At 41.9% G+C, this 17657-nt stretch overlaps 1 protein-coding gene across 6 annotated transcripts in view; it reads left to right on the top strand.

The window, feature by feature from the left end:
* Slc4a4 (solute carrier family 4 member 4) overlaps window positions 1-17657 on the top strand; it is a 419959-nt gene that overhangs the window by 295822 nt on the left and 106480 nt on the right. For all 6 annotated transcript variants that reach the window (XM_075944451.1, XM_075944453.1, XM_075944452.1 and 3 more), the window contains 2 exons: window positions 8641-8798; window positions 15416-15503. In XM_075944451.1, the coding sequence (XP_075800566.1) occupies window positions 8641-8798; window positions 15416-15503 (246 nt within the window). The remainder of the gene's footprint in view (window positions 1-8640; window positions 8799-15415; window positions 15504-17657) is intronic.

Below are 17657 nucleotides of genomic sequence, written 5' to 3'. Positions count from 1 at the left end.
ATTGTAAAATCAAATTTTCACCTTCAGGCAATTGTTTTCACTTTGAAGTTGTATTTCTTAAAAATGGAAAGACAGAAGTTGAGGAGTGTTTTACAAAGAAAGAATTGAGCCACACAGCCTCCCGGGCACATTGACTTAGTGGCTCTGGGTGCTCTCAGATTTTGTGTATTTTGGAACCCTCAGACCACATTGTAGATGGTAAGTGCCAGTTACATTGTAAGCGATGGTGAACAGTTTAGATTTTATGAACTCTCAGGAAAGAGCTTGTTTTACCTCCTTAGACAAGTGAGCTAAGATGATACCTGTCAAATCATAAAATATAACCAATAGGCTTTATATATTTGCTTGTTTTTCATTTTATTGATTTTTAAATTATCATTTGTTTTCTTTTGCCTTTTCTAGAGTTCACAGGATATTTTGTTTGTTTCATTTATTAGTTTTGTGTGTGTGTGTGTGTGTGTGTGTGTGTATCAGGCCCAAGACTTTGTGCTCACAAGGCATGTGTTCTATCATTGAGGCACATACCCAAGCCGTTGTGTATTGTTTTATTCTCCTTGATGTACACACATAGATCTTTAAATCTTCGCCTTTGTGTTAAAAGACTTGTCATTAAGGCCGTGGATTTTAGTTAGTGCACCGGTTTGGCTACATCCTATATTTGAATAGCTCTAAGACGACTATTTTGCCTTTACAATACATGGTGCTGCAATCCTACATCTTATAGTCAGTAATTTAAGATGTTATAAAGTCTTTTTGAAGCTTCCGCCTTAGAGCTTTGCCCGGTAGCTCTACTTTAAGGCTGTGGCCAATTTCTGTTTGTTTCTCTTGCATACCAATCAGTTGATCTGATCCACTAATAAGCCTGGTAATTTCTGACTAAATACCACTGGGAAGAAAGTTTGCTATTACAGATGATGCTATCTTCCTTCGAATATCATTTATTTTGCTATTGGTTGACATGTAAGTTGAAATGGGCCCTGCAAGTATTTAGTGTGGTGTTGGCAGAGACTGCTTGTTCGTTTCCTGGCTGCCCAGACGCAAAATAATCACACAGAAACTGTATTAATTACAGTACTGTTTGGCCAATATCTTAAGTGTTTCTAGCTAGCTCTTACATCTGAAATGAACCCATTTCTATTTTCCTGTGTAGCGCCCCATGGTTGTGGCCTACTGGTAAGGCTCCGCCCGGCTTCAGGTGTCTGTCTCCTGTGGCAGCTACATGGCATCTCATTGACTCTGCCTACTCATCTATCTTTTCCAGCCTGGTTATATTCTGTTAAACCATTGGCCAAAAGCAGCTTCTTTATTAGCCAATGGCAATAAAAACATATTCATAGCATACAAAGGGAAATCCCACATCAGTTTGGAATCATACTCACAGGGAGCTGTGTCTCTATGCAGTGAACTAAATATATAACTACTAATTTCCAACAGCCATACAGAATCTAAGTTATGAGAACACCTAGGTTCATAGTCACTATTGTGGCAGAGTCATATAACTGAGTCCATGACACAGAGACAGTCTCCTAATCAGTCACATAGACGAACATCTGGAGTTCTTTCTTTCCAGTCTGTTGCTTTGCTCTAAGAGAAAGCAATGAATGTGCCCATTTTTAGGGCACTTCTCCGCAGGTAATGGGCAGAGGCAGAACATGGTAAAATGATTAGACCGTAGGGATTTTTTTTGTCATAACAATTAATTTTTATATAGAGTGAATAGATGTATTCTCAGAGAACACAATAATTCACAAATGACTGTCATGCCTAGGTTTTCCCCCATTCTTTGGTATTCCTTAAGTGTTAAATTTCTGAAAAAGACAATTATAACATAGTATATTAGGCTTTTCTTAAGAATATTCCAGTGGGATGCAAATGCAGGATGATTATATATATATATATATTTCTTTTAAAGCAAGGTTTAAGGTTTGATTGAAAAGAGGTATTCTGACAAGTATGCCATGATAATATGGCAAGTGGAGAAAATCAGAAGCAAACAGCAGGCACGTTAACTACCTGGCCACTGCACAGAAATCATCTACAGGGAAGGATGTGCTACCAGGGTCATGGACAATGATGTTGAACTTGCCAGGTGATTTTGTTTAGGGAAGAATTACAGCTGGAAATTCCTGAAAGAAAACAAGACAATAACCTGAAAACAAGAAAATGAGGACAGAAAGAAAAACATTAACAGCAATTCCAAGAATAATTTTTTTGCATGGGTAGACAGGACAGTTTCAGTATGTGGACTCGAGGAGGAGTAAGTTGAGAAACCACACTTTTCTAGATGTAATATTTTAAGGCAATAATGGTGGGGGATAAAAAGGAAGGTTTTGTTTGTTTGTTTGGTTTTGGTTATGGTTTCTGGTTTTTTGAAACAGGGTTTCTCTGTTGCTTTGGAGCCTGTCCTAGAACTTGCTCTGTAGATCAGGCTGGCCTTGAACTCACAGAGATCCACCTGCCTCTGCCTCCCGAGTGTTGGGATTAAAGGCATGCACCACCACCCCCTGGCAAAAAAGAAATGTTTTCATACCCTCCACTTTTCAGAGGATGTGGTTGGTGGGATCTGTTCAGAGGTCTTGTGTTAGGGTGAGCACGGGGCAAAGGGAGTTCCAGGGCCTGCTGTTCATCAGTGGTTATAATGAAGAGTGAATAGGGTTATATTGTGATGGTTGCCATCTGCGAAACTTAACTATTGAAACAACTTTTCCTTCAAGAGGATAGGAAAACCCAAGCTCTGAGTGGTGAGTGAAGATTTGACCGTTTCAGTGAGCTGTGGGCTGCTGTCCTTTGTGAATGAACCCTGTTCCCATCTTGGAGCAGATCCGTCGTTACGCCATGTCTACACTTTCTTCTGCATTATTCCTTTCAGAACTTCCAGTCTCTTGGCATCCCTGTGCCATATTCACCCCCTTCATAAAAATCACCGTAACAGGAAGGATGCTTAAGAAAGACTAAGCATTCTAGCAGAGGGCAAGCTGTAGAGGTCTAAGAAATTGGGCAAGATCTTACTACGGAGGAAAGAATACATTAAAAGCTAACTCAAAGTATGCACACATCTGGATGCACTGCTCATATTAAAATCTGGCAGAGAGAGAGAGAGAGAGAGAGGGAGAGAGAGAGAGAGAGAGAGAGAGAGAGAGAGAGAGAGAGAGAGAGATCGAGATCGAGATCGCAGAATTTGCTGAGCTAGCCAAAGTATATTTTGGTGATTGTAGCTCCAAAGACAGCTGTTTGGAATTCGTTTCTGTGAAATCAAGGTTAGCTAAAGGGATTTCTCTGCAGTGTGTGTGTTCTTGTATTTGACCCCTGCATACACTCCAGCCAGGGCATTCCCTCAGAGAAACAACTAATGACCTATAAGGAAGGAATGTGTCAGACTTTGTCTTTGGAATTCAATCCAGATGATTTTATTGGGAGACTTTCAGCCCAATTTTTAAGCCTTGCATTTTGTTCTTTTTCTCCTGGTCTGTTATTGCCTTCCGTGATGCCTTACTGTTTAATATGTGCAATTTTCTCTTAGTCTTTTATGATTGTTCAAAGTTTATTGTATGTATCAGCCCGGAATTGGCTTTCATATTCAGCCATTACATTTTCCTTTATCAGATATTGTTGCATCCCTTAAAAAGATACCATGTGAGTCAGTACTTGATAAGTCAATAGCATGGGGTAGATTTTTTAACTTTGACTCAGAGAGGTACCTTCCTTGAACCTTGTGACTGGGTGTGTTTACTGTGTTTTGTGACTGTACAATAACTTTCACGTTATTTATGTGTCTTCTTTGAGTACAGCTATTTCTGAATCTGCTTCTTCGTGGCAATGTGAATTTCAGGAGGGTGGGATCTGTCTGTTCCCCACAGTGCTTGCTGTTATGCTCTGAGTCTTGCAGGCGTCTAGACATTTTGAATAAGAGAGTGGGGTTGGATGAAAGAGGAAAGCGTTTCTATCCAAGGCAACATTTTGTGACTGGATCTCATACCATAATATGCTACATCTTCTCGCGGGAGACGAAGCCCACAGGCTTATTAATGTTGCTAAGATTGGCTGTGGTGCAGAAGCCTTTTCAGTTTTATGTAACCCGGGACTCCTCAGCTCATCTGTCAGACACACTGTTGGAGCTGCGCTCTTCCAACGTTGTGGAAGCCTGAAGGGGGATTCATGGCTTCCTAACTGGGGCAGGTTTCTTAGAGGGGCTGCAGGCCTGAAAAACTGGGACTAGCGCCGCGGCTCTCGTTCTCTCCACCCATTTCTCTCCAGCTTTTGTGTGGCTTTTGATTCTGACCTCACCTTTCCCTCGGATGATGGTCCTGAGACCTTCCTTCCAGCCTGGTAGGGCACAACCACTACTGATGGCAGGATATTGATTTTAACACCCCTAAATACAAGTTTTGTAACAAAAGCATTCTTTTTTCTCATGTGGATCATGCATATATCCCCTTTTTCAGTCGTTCTTGTTAGGAAAGGACTATATTAACAGTAGCCCATATCGAGGCCTTTTGTTTACCTTTGTGGCCTGATGGGACATGACTGACTGACTTCCTAAAGAAAGAGGAGGCCTGCATAGATGACTCACTGGTTAAACACTTTCTGTAGAAGCATGAGGTCTAGAGTTTTGAGCCAAAGAGGTGGGTGTGGGAGCCCACTTATCATTCCTCCCCAGGAGGCTCAGAGGGGGGATTACCAGAGTAAGTTGGCTAGTGAGACTAGCCAAGTTGGCATAATCTGGATTTTATTGAAAGATCAAACTAAGGGAGAGAGTTGAATGGATTATATGGATGAACAACGTCAGCCTCTGCCCCCCCCCACACCCTTAAATGCCCATATACATGGAAACAAACACATATACACTGCACACACACACCCTTAAATGCCCATATACAAGGAAACAAACACATATACACATGCACATAGATATCTGAACCAGAAAAAAGTTAAAATATGAACAAAAGGAAGGGAAAGGAGAAGGGTGGAAATAATGTTTGCTTTTATTCATTCAGCAGCTGTTAACCTTTCTTCTTAGGTTCTCTTCGAGGGGAGAGAAACAGTGAGATTCTAGGTATAATGTGTTTGTAGAACTAGCAGGATTTGCGATAGAATGAACTTGAATGTGAAAGAAAGAGAAGGGTTGAAGATGGAGCAAAGTCTTGGGTCTGAGGTATAGAAAGAAGAACGGGATTGCTGTTGAATAGCTGTTCCGTGAAGAGCGCAAGAAGGACTGGCAGGGTCTGGACTGGGATGGAGCGGGGAGGCTGTTAGAAAGGTTCGTTTTGGATCTGTGGAATGGGGATATGTGTTAGAGTTCAAATGGAGGTGTTGGGGGTCTGGCTGAAGATACGTATCTGTGAGTCGTCAGCGCGTAGGTGAATTTTAGAAGCATGAGACTCGATAAGATCACCCAAGGAGTGTGTTCAGATAGGAAAGATTCATCTAGGGGCTGAATTATATAGAATGCAGTAATCTTGGTGGACACGGTTGGGTGTTTAGCGGGCTGGTATTCTGCATGTTTTGTGAGCTACACAGTTGTTGCAGTTGAGCCCTAAAAGCTTCTATAACTTCTCCGGACAGTTTAATGGTCTATTGATCTGATTTTCAGTGCTACAGAATCCATTTCTCCCGCTCTTAGTATTTATTACAAATGAATTATGTGTAAAATGGCTATTGAGTTTATTCCCAACGGGCTGCTCTTATCTTCTTCGAAACATCCAACGTAAGTATGATTCAGAAATGATTGCTGAACTTCCAAGGAAGTGGGCTGAGATGGTAGAGCAAGCTGTGTTCAGACAGCCATAAGTACAGTAACCACAGGGGATTGCAGTCAGCATGCCTGGCTACTTGTAGTCACGAGTCTAAAGAAGAGAATGGGTGTGCAGTCAGATGCTTCTGTGCGTTGTGTTCTGTGTCCATAAAGAAGGCCTATTTTGGAAAGAGTTTGAGGCTTTATTTTGCTTGTGTGTGGCCCACTCAGCCATACTCCCATCTGCGTTGTATGATTCGTTAACTTCCTAGGTGATAAGAATTTTGACTGCCTGATGGTAGTAGACCTGATGGTAGTATGTGGCTGCTGTTAAAAAAAAAAGTACTTAAAAAAATAATGGGGTTTCATTATCTTTTCATTATCTGTGCCATTGTCCTTTGCCTGTATGCAGCCTCCTTCCTTCCTGTCTTTCCTCCTTCTTGCTGGTGTCTTCCCATCCCCTAACAACCTCCCTTTGTGCTTTCATGGCACTGTCTCGCATATATGTATATGTATCTGTGTCTATGAAATCCCTATGCGCATTTGACAGAAGATGCAGTGATCTGTCTTCCTCCTTGTATAGCCTCTGAGTCCCTCTCTCCCTTCATTTAGACCCTGTCCTTATTATATTTTTCATTGTATTTTTATATGCATGTATGCATGTGTGTGTATAAAATTTACATCAAGATCACATATATGAGATGTGAGAGAAAGCATGTTGTATTTGTACTCAGAATCTTATTTCTTTCAGTTAGCAAGTATCTTTAGTTTGGTACAGCTTTCTTATAAATAGCATTATAATATAATTTTAATACAGTTTGTGTGTGCTGAGTGGTAGATGTTTTGGAAAATTCCATACAGCCTAGTGTAACTGTGTTGCTGATATCTGAGGATATGCACTCTGCTTTGCCCTGTCTGTATATTTATTTGGATTCCTAGTGTCTTGGTCCTAGCTTTTTTGCTATCTGACCTCAGGACTGCCTTCGCACACGGTGGTGATGAAGGTGGTGGAGGGTCTAGAGCACTAGAGATCTGTGTCCCTGCCATATATTTTCCCCAGTTAAGAAACTCTTAAGTAGAGGTTGGAAGGAAAATGTTGACACAGCCTTCTTACTAATTGGGGATATTGAGCCATGCCTGCCTCTTCCCGTCTTAGCAATAATCTAAGCTCACTGGTGCTTTTGACTTGAAGGGTAAGACGTGTATAATGGGTTAAAAGTGTTTATCAGAACACTTTTTGTGTGGTCTTTTCAAGTTCTTATCTTTATCCATCCATTATTGCTGGAGTAATTCCCTTGAACGTATTAGACAAGCTTTCAGATCGACTGTGTCCAGCAGCCTTCTCGGAGAGAGAAAATGGCTTCACACTCCCCTTCATCCTCCAAACCCTTCCCTCCCCCTCACCGCCAGCTCACTTTTGGTTCACAGCAGAAATACGAATCCTCAGAAGCCCTCGTTCCCACCTAGCTAGTCTCTCGAATCACCCACGTTCAAATTCATCCAGTCTGCTTTCTTGGGAGGATTGTAAGCTGTGCTCCTGTGTACAGTTGATTCCCCTATCTGTGATGCGGATACCACCCCTGCTCGGTAGTTCCAGGATGTTTGGTTTGCAGTTATTTTTGTAGTTATTCTCCACCGTTCCTATAGCAGCAATCTGCCTCCATTAGCTCATTCTGTTCACTTCTACAGGGCTGAGATAGCCACACTTTTAAACTTATTTCCATTTTGCACTCCCTTCCATTGAGCCCCCTGGGGCTCATCTTTTCTTTGGAGCATTAGTTTTTAACATCACGGTCTGTGCTCCGTGATGAACATTGTTCAGTTGGCTCCCTGATTCCCACTGTCCCTACTCTTATCAAGACTTCCCAGCATGGCTGTTGTGCCAGGTTCTTTGATCCACTCTAACGTGTCACCGTTTTGGAACCTCCCCTAGCCTAGGATGCAGCTGCGAATACCTGGTTATTATTTCAGCCTTTCCTCTCTGGCCGTTGGCACAGCCCTAGCTTTCCTCTTCTTCCCCATTATCTTCCGCAGTGCTTTCTGTCTCTATGAAGAAGGAAAAGTAGCTCAGGGTCTGGGCCTTGGTGCTCTTCGCAGTCTATATACAGTCTATAATACGCTGGGGTTATATTATTCTCTTCTGTGGCCTTCAATACCATGGCTCCCAAGTCATGTTCAGATTATGTAGGAGACATCTTCTTACCTACTTAAACTCTTTCCCACGGCCTTCAGTGACCCATGTCATGGTCCTCATTGTACATGCAGCTTCGTCATCTCATCTCCTCGTTGCTTGTTAGCTTCCCACTCTCGACTTCTTGCTTTTTTAGCCACCAACTTCTTTCCTGTTCGAAGGCTCTCCGTTATCCCATCACTTGTATGGTGATTCAGTCTAGGTCTTTGCACATGGCTTATACCCTTTCTCCACTGTCAAATGTCTTCCTTCAGAAGCCTTCCTTGACAGTGCTGAGAAATAGTACTTTCTTATATATCCCATTTTCCTTCTTAGTACTTATCATTAATTTAAATCATATTTTATGTTTCCCAAAGTAATATGAACCTAATAGGGGATAGGGAATGAGTCTTTCTTTCCTGCTAGCCCTCTGACTTAGATCATTGTCAGTAAATTCTCAGTAGTGTATTGAGTGACTGAATAAATCGATTAATGGAGGTATGTTGCATACTAATATATGTGTGTATATAATATATATCCCATGTTATTGCATCTTCAGTATTTTTTGAAGGGACAGATAAATGTTTACTATAATGTAATGGTTAATCGTAATATAAAAGTGTCTGGCCAAGTGTGAAGACCCATTTGAAGAGATTTCCTATGAGGAATGAATATGATATATTTTCTTCCTCTTCTCTCTCTTGAAATAAATTGTATTTTCTTGGCCCTTCCCATGCAGCTGAAGAATAAATTTATGAAAAAGCTGCCACGTGATGCAGAAGCTTCCAACGTGCTCGTCGGGGAGGTTGACTTCTTGGATACTCCCTTCATTGCCTTTGTTCGGCTCCAACAGGCTGTCATGCTGGGTGCCCTGACTGAGGTCCCTGTGCCCACCAGGTAAGCTGCTCTCCCACCCCCAGGGGTCACAGGGTGGAAAGTGCTCTTCCTTGAGGTTAATAGACTCAGTGCATGGGAGAGGTTTCCTTTGAAACAGTGCCTAACTGTTTATGCATTATGCTCTCAAATTCCATGTTACTTGACTAGTAATAATAATGGCAGTTATATTAATTGATTGGCCCATGTGCTAGTTTCTCCTTGTGGGCCATTATTTTAGTATGCAAACTCCAGTATTCGTATTTAACAGATGGATACAGTGGGCCTTAATACCTTTTCCACATTGATACAATTAGTAAATGGTTCAGAGGACACAGATATTTTCATTTCCTCTGTCTTACCAGAAAATTTTTGCTGGGCTCACACAAATAGATGGACCAACACGTAGACGCATATACATATGTAAATATAGACGCGTGTAGAATGTGTCATCTCTCCAAAGATTTAAATTTGCACACGTTACGTTAAGCAAGCCATTGTGCAGGTATCGTGTTTATGTCGCAATCACATCTCAGTCTGCTGCTCTGTACCCTAGAAGTCATCCTGTTGTCTGTCTTAGGGTTGACCAAAGCACATGGTGAGCTGGAGAGACACTAATGCCTCACTTAGACTTGTCCCGAGAAGGATGTTAAGGAGGAATTCGTAGTTTCAGATTGACATCTGGAAGTCACTGCCAGTTTGGGGGAGGACTGTGCTTCCTATGAATCCCAGGGCAGAGTTAGGCGACTTCTTTTCTACACGTGAACAGGAAGGGCTGTGGATCCCCCCCCCCCCAGTGGACTCAGACGGTCTGAGCATGGTTAACCAACAGTGACGAGAGGTTCAAGGTTTGTTCTGAGCCAGGTTAGGAAGGAAATGAGAAGCCAGTGTCCTGAAGCCCCTTCAGTTCAGCCTCTCTTCCTGATCACGTGGACGAATCCTCCCACTCATCGTTTTTAAATACCTGGGGCAGACGTTGGCTGCGTAGCGTTGGAAAGGAGGCCATCACAGCTGTGCAATTAATGGGATTATTGTGATTGGTGTTTTCTGTAACATTCCAGCGGAGCCTTGCAGTTCTGTCTGAGCAATCACCTGGCAAGCCGCTGACTCAGAGGATGGCCGGGGGCCAGCTTGGTGCCCCAGTGGCTTTCTGTATGTCTCTGCACTAACCTTTGTGGGGCTTGAAAGAGAAGACATGCCGAGAAATGTTCAAGAAAATTGCTCTTACCTTTTCGCTTTTATTACTTTTTTTGTTTAGAAACTACAAATAAAAAACATTTGAAAGGCCTTTTGTCTAACAGTGATCCACATACACAAAGTTTGAAGCTGTGACTGTTTGTGTGTCTCTTATCATCCCCTCCTGTCTGCCTCATTTTTTTTCTTCGTTCTTTTCTGTACCAGAGGGAGGTATTAATTTAGAGCTGAAATATGGCGTCATCTGGAGAGCAAGAGGAACGAAGCCATTTATTTAAGAGAAGTGAATGGGTGTAATTCAATATCATAAAACTATTTTCAGGCTGTAATCTGAAAAATATACCCTTGGATATTAATATTTTTCCAGGAAATATTTTATCTGTTTGCTGCCCTCTGAAGCACGGTAAACTGTAATCACCCAGTAGAGACTCTCCTTAGCTGTTTTGTTTTGTCTGTTTGTTTGTGTGTTTGTGTGTGTGTATATGTATGTGTGTGTGTGTGTACACAACTCAAGGATGTTTACAGTGGCTACACCCTGTGAAATCCAGCAAAGTCAATCCCAGGAAGAATGTATAGTCACTGTAACAGACCCAGCCTTTGCTCCGTGGTGGACTTTAGCTTGCACACGGTTCTGTTGCTCTATGGGAACATTTGAACAATCTTTCTTTGCACATGTCTTTTCACGTTTATTTTTCTCATGTAGAGGAGAGTAATGCTGTGAGTGCTACTATTACTCTTCCTGAGGAACAGATTTACTGTTCTGGGCCCTCTCAGAAGTGAGGTTCTCAGGTCCCTTTCCTAGCTAAGCTTTGTTTCTTGTGGTCCACTGTGGCCTCTAGTTGTAGCACTGTGGCTGGGAATGGCGAGCTAACCGGGTGTCTGTGTAAAGGTGGCTTTGGCTTTTCGTGTCAAAGCAAACACAGCAGCCTTGGATGTCTGGTGTGTAGGTTGTGTTTGTGATGTTTCTAATATCTCGAAGGTGCATTTCTTGCTGTCCACTTTATATCCATTCACAGAGATGTATATGGGAACACTTTTTTTTCTTATTACCATTTAGCTGCCTTGGAATTTGGGCAGTGGAAAGATTTGCTCTTCATGCTAGAGGGAGGATTTCACATTTCTGACATTGTGGCCAAAGCTCAGGGCAACTTCGAGAGGTATCTAGAATGGGTTATGAGAAGACACTTCAGGACAGTAAGAAGTAATAACTATAAATCAATTTTTCCCTTTTAGTTCTTGGTCTAAGACTAAAGCTAGTATGTGAGCTTTAGTTATCTAAATATTATAATACTTGTCTCTATAACATTTTATAAGTTAGCACATATTGCATGTTTTAATTACCTCATTACTATGAGAAATAGCTTGTACTTGATCATTTAACAACATTACAATATTTTAGAGAGTTCGGGACAGTGTTCCTGCTATAAATTCTGTCTGTGTCCTGCACTGAACATAAGGCAATAGTGATGGGGCGTGGTCCTCATGAGTAGATTGTGGAAGCTACAAGTTAGCCACGTCTTCCAAAGCTGCTCCTTTGATCACGGCCTATTTGTTCACTGATGTTTCAGAGAATGGAGTGAGGGATTGCTGCATGCTGGGTTCTTCTAGAAATAGTTGTGATCTATCAGGAAGGGGGCACATTCCTTCTGAAAAGACTGAGTAGCTTAGGAAGACTGGATCCTTTTCTGAGACTGTGCTCACTCTACCTGTAATTATTTCTGAATGTGAGTATAGGCCTCTGGTTTTGGCCACACATCACCTGGTGTTTCTCTCGGTTGTGAAGGATGCCGGAGGTATCTTCTGGAGGCACGATTAGTTACTTGAAAACCTCATAAAAGTAGGAAGGGGACTTCTGGAGAGGACTAGGAACCATTATAAATCCTAGCTCTGACATTTGTAGTTGTGAGGGAATAGACCAAACCCAGCAACATGAGTTCACTGGTTTTTTTCCCCTGAGCTGTCAACATGGACTGTTCACTTCCAGCCACACCAATGTGATGTTTACTCCTAATTTGTTAATAAAGAAAAAGGCTTCTGGTTAAAAATAACAGCTGTCCATTGACAAAAGCCAGCTTGTGTCATAAAAGGAGTTCCAGTACATTATAAAAGCTGAGTTTGGCAGGATGCACGTCCGCCGTAGAAGCTGTAACAGCTTTCACTCCTTTGATGGTGGAAGGGGGGCAGGCATTCGGCAGAGGGAGCTTCGACTTTCCAGGCTTGCTCCCAGATGTGGTTGCCTCCGGCCTTGAATCTCCCCATCTTCATTGCCACAGTGCTGTGGATTAGAAGCTGCTTCAGCTCTCTGTTCCTACAGATGAAACTCTTAACTTAGAGTGATATCCCCATGATGCACCTCTGCCCAGAGTTCCTCCTGCTGTCATTTCAGGGCGTAGATCTCTGAATTCTTCCTAACTGAAATAATAAAACTTTTAACTCTGTCACCATGTTGCTTCTTCTTGGCACTTATTGATATTTTTATAATGAAGAAATGTCTTTTTTATTTTAACCTAGACACATTTCCTCCTGGGTTATTGATCTAATACAATTCACTTACTGTGGCTTATTGTTATAGTCTATATTATAGCTACCATTAGCCTACTACTTACTTTCATTCTTTGGTCTTATTGAGCAAAGACAAAGCAGTCAATGCTGTATAGAAAATGTATGCTCTTGTGCTAACTTGGTGGCTCCTTTACTCTGTCAGCTCTTAGACCTGTCCTCTGCCTAACTTTGCATTTGAGGAATATTAGTGTTGTAAAGTATTTCCTCACAGAGAACACAGTATTTATTTAGGTTTTATTGACATGTTTATCAGCTGATGGCGAATCCAGGTATCAGTTTCCAACGGGTAGAGGAGGGTTCAGCAAGCTGAATTCACACGGGGGTACTGGAGAGAAGGGGGGAGATACAGTGTGGTCCTGAGAAGGTTTTAATGATTGCACCTTGTCTGAAACTTTAATATTTAGATACATGGAACCAGTAAAAGGGTCAGACAAGAGAAACCCAGGAAAGATGTATTAAACAAAGGACCCAGTGTCCCGACGTTTTTCTTTTAAGCTACTATACCAGTCCATTTAGCCCAACGCTGCCATTTCTGTCATTCTGACATGGTGGTTTATAGACAGGCAAGCAGAATTGGCAAATGTAGTCAGTACGAATTTAAATTTAAATTCTTTTCTTAATGGGACCTCACTTTAGTGGCTAAATATTTTTGCATGTGTTCTGCTAAGAGTAGTGACCACTCCCTTTAGGCCCAAACCAAACCAAAACAGTACTTTGCTATCTAGAAAAAGGACGTTGTGGTGCCTCATTGCTGTACATGGAGTGTTAACTCCAGGGGAAGAAAATTCCAAGCATCAGTGGAAGTGTGGGAAGAGCTAAAGTACAGGTCTACTAGGGATCAGTTGAGCAGACTTCAGAACTGCCAATCGCCTTTGCTGTTCCATCACCGTGGCAACCTTTGACAGCGAGTCTCGCCTCCACCACAGGGCGGGTTCTGAGCAAATAAGCACTGGATGGTTTTATGATTGTTCTGATGACAAAAATCTGAGCACTCAAACTTTGGAGGACATTTGTTGCAATCTTAACTCCTCGTCCTTTTTATTTCCTTATCTTCTTTGGAATGGATTTTGCAACTGAAGAAAAGTCCTCATATGCATAGGACCGTTTTAGAATCGATGGTGACATTTATTTAAATCCTTTTCTTTTTAAAGTGAGTCAGGGAACTAAATAAATGAAAGTAAAAGTCAGTGAGGTAAACTGCTAAATTGTTCCTAGTGCCACCAAATCTTACCTACTCTTCCTTGTTTCTGGCTAAGTAAGAATCCACAATTCTTTTCCCAAGAGGGACCTGTGAAAATGATTACTGGATAGATTTTGTCTACTGAATCACAGCCTCAGCGCATCAGGTGTGTGTATGTGTGTGTGTGTGTGTGTGTGTGTGTGTGTGTGTGAGAAAGAGAGAGAGAGAGAGAGAGAGAGAGAGAGAGAGAGAGAGAGAGAGAGAGAGAGAATGTGTGTGTGTGTGTGCGTGCACACACACAAAGTTGTTAGGGAGGAATGGGACATAAGATGCCCCTTCCCGTAGTCTTCCCTCTCCTGATTTTGTTTCAGTATTGGAGGTTGAACCAGCATCACTGTTTGTAGCTATGAACTCTGTCCTTAGCCCTGTCCTTTATGGGCACAAACCTTGGTCTCACCTACCATCTTCCCCACCCTCAGATTCCTTAGTGCTAAACAGGATGAGCTCTGTTTTGCAGAAGGTTGTGTGGGAATTTAAATCAGGTGGTGAATGTGCTTCGCAGGCTCTGGGAAGCTGTGCAAACATATGATGCTGTTGTGTGTGTTGTCTTCATTTTCTCCCTGTGAGGTAAGATGTGAGCAACAGCAAGGCAGGGAGTATCCCAACGTCACCTTTTGCACATCTTTTTCTTATTCACTTACTTACCGTGTTCCTTCTTCCTCAGCGGAGACATACATCTTTACCATCCATGGTGAGCAAGGGACTACTTCCACAGTGACAGCTTCATCTCTGCTTATTTTAGGACATATTTGCTCTGGAGCAATACTTTTTATGTTACCAAGAACTTAAATTTGGAAAGGAAAGTGAGGCAGCCCCAAAGGGCTTTGAACTGTCTGTGGATGGTGCTTTTTTTTTTGTCTCTTATTTCTTTCTCCTTTTCAGTGTGGGGCTTACTTGGGAAGGTTTGGTTTTCACTGAATCCCACTCATCTGAATAGCAACACTTCCTAAAATATGAAGGAGAGCATGTATTTCAGCCCATGCTGGGTGCAGGAAAGTCTGAGAAATCAAAAAATAGACTAAGTCTTTGTAGTTAATTTGTACCACGGATCCCAAAGTCAGTAGAAATGAAGACAACAGACCATTTAAAACATCGAGATCAGCAAACTGTGACATTTATATGTAAACCTTTTCCTGCTCAATGAAGAAAAAGCTCTTATGTTTCTGCTATGCCTTCAGATTAACTCAGTCATACTGTGTGGAAGTGGAAAAGAATGGCTTTCCTGTCCCTTAGCATCAGATCTTTCTTTATTTTAAAGGTGAGTTCTAGAGGCGAGGTAGATCACTCAGTGCTGTAAAGTCTACTTTTCAAACATGAGACTTCAAATTCAGATAGCAACACCAGTGTAACAAGCCAGGTGCAGTGATGTGTACCTGCAATCCTAGGGCTGAACAAGCAGAGACAGGAGGATCCCTGGCGCTTGCTGGGCTGCTAGTCAGGCTGCATCTGTGAGCTCCAGGTTAAGCGAGGGACCCTGTCTCCAAAACTAAGGGGAAGAACTGCTCAGGAAGACAGCTGGCCTGTGGCCTCCACGGGCACACACATAATACAGAGGGTCACTACAACTGAGCTTGTCATGGATTAAGAAAATAATTTCTTCATTTAATGAAATGTTACAGCCTTTGCTTCTCTCCTTCTCCATTAGGTTCTTGTTCATTCTCTTAGGTCCAAAGGGGAAAGCCAAGTCCTACCATGAGATTGGAAGAGCCATCGCCACCTTGATGTCTGATGAGGTAGGGAAGCGGGGCAAGGGGATCCGGGATCATCTTGATTGTATCTGTCTAAATTGCCAGTTGACTGCCATGGTTCATTACAGTTACGGTTATGTGGCTCTTGACAGAATGACACACAGTCATTTGTGGAAAATGAGCTCCCTTATGTAGAGTAGCTTCCAACAAGTAAGGCCTGGGTTTTGTTTTTGTGTTAGAATCTAACACAAAATGCATTTTTTTTCTAAGCAAACCTATTTAGAAACTATTCTAAATTTTTTCAAAATGAAATAAATGAATATCATTTGGCTTTCCTATTTCTTGGTTGCTGTGTGATGTTTTAATTCAGTTATACACTTCGGAATACTCTGAGGCACAGTAGAGCAATAATAATTAAGAGCAATTGACTGTATATTGCAAAAAATGGCTAACAAAGAGGATTTTGAGTGTCCTCAACACCAACAGATTTTTACTGTCTGAAGCGACCAATATGCAGGTACCTTGTTACAATCCTATGGATTTTCAGTTATTAAAACTGATGTTGAAGTATTGCTGAATAAGGTCAGGGTCATCATCTTAACTTTATCTCTTAAAATGTCTAATTTATCAATTCTCTGAACTCATATCCCTATGCTATATTATTTCAGAAATGATGACTTTTATAAAATAATGTTTAATAAATTAGGTGATACGTTTTCTTATATATCAGAATGTATTTGTTTTTATGGTTTATGTCTTCTGGGGAGGCCAGTCTATAGTGCATCAGGTACTTTGGGCTGACATTGCATCCACACTTACAGCAGCTTTCGTAGTGATAAGCGTATTTAGTTGTGAGAAAACTCTGAGCTAGTCTTGTCGTGGGAGAAATGCTGTCTGAACATGGGAACATCAGTTTGTGCTTTCTAGTCTTTCTACTTGGCTGTTTCTCAAGTATTTTACTCTTGTGCCGTGCCCCAATTTATCGGATTTTCCTGTTGAGTGTAGAGGTGGAGGCTCTGTCCCCTGTGGTACAGAAGTTCTGCCTGGCTCTTCAGCTGTTTGTTTCCTCTGAGGGCAAGAGCTCTGCTGTCTCCCTCAAGGACATATTTAGTCCTCGTAGTTGGTTGATTTATTTAATTTTTGGTGTTTATAGATCGTTACTTTCTTTTAAAGTTCTTACCTGATATAAATTAGGGATGCTTTAGGCCGCATGCAATGGGCACAGAATGGCTTTCTGATATTGATGAGGGTCTCTTTCACCAGGCGTCTTACAGCTTTTCTTACATTTCATTGGTTAAACCTACACTGGCCAGCTTGGCTGGGGAGGTGTATTTATGACTCTATCTACCAGAGAAAATTAGGAGAGAGAGGGTTATGTCTACTGTAGAGGAAGTCCCTCCCCTGTAGACTGCCTTCTACTCTACCCCAGGACTCCCAAACCAGTGTTACTTGCCTGACAGTTCTTGAAAATGGTTTTCTAGGAGAAGCGATGCGGTAGAAAGTTTGAGCATAGGTTGAGGGTGTTGAGTGGGGAACATATTCTCTTTTGGATGATTAAAAAAAATTAACTTACAAAGTGTTAAAGGCTTGACTTTGTGTAGACCTTCAGGTCAGCTCAATGAGAAGAATGGGTGCCTAGAAAAGGGGTTCGGTGCCATTTTGGAAGCCCTTCTCTGATGTGAGCCAAAGATGGGAAACTTTTGCTGTCTATATGAGTTTCCTTTATGTCGCTGTGGTAGAACACCATGACTGAGGCAACTTATAGAAAAATGAAAAAAAAATTAGGCTTTTAGCTCCATGGGATAAGAGTCCATCACCACCTCTGTGGGAAGGCATGGTGGCAGGCAGCAGTTACGGGAAGCTAATAGCTCATATCATCAAACTCAAGCACAAAGCAGAGAAGATAAACTCGAAATAGAGTGAGACCTTAACATCTCAAAGCTACCCCCTGTGGCATACTTCTACCCAAAAGGCTACACCTCCTAAATGTCCCTAAACAGCGCCACCAACTGGAGACTAAGTGCTCAAATGCCCAAGACAATGAGGAACATTTATCATTCACCCCCACCCCCCACTTCGTTTGGTGAAGTAGATATTACCTTGCTAAAAGCGAGTCAGATGGGCACTTATTTATTCCTTTCTGCTAATATAACTCAGGCTTTCTTCTTCGTTTTAGATTAGCTCACATTGTGAGGGGGC

The sequence above is a fragment of the Microtus pennsylvanicus genome, chromosome 12, assembly GCF_037038515.1.
Source record: "Microtus pennsylvanicus isolate mMicPen1 chromosome 12, mMicPen1.hap1, whole genome shotgun sequence".
Taxonomy (NCBI): domain Eukaryota; kingdom Metazoa; phylum Chordata; class Mammalia; order Rodentia; family Cricetidae; genus Microtus; species Microtus pennsylvanicus.
Note: the sequence above shows the minus strand (reverse complement) of the source record. Positions and strands in the feature narration are given on the sequence as shown.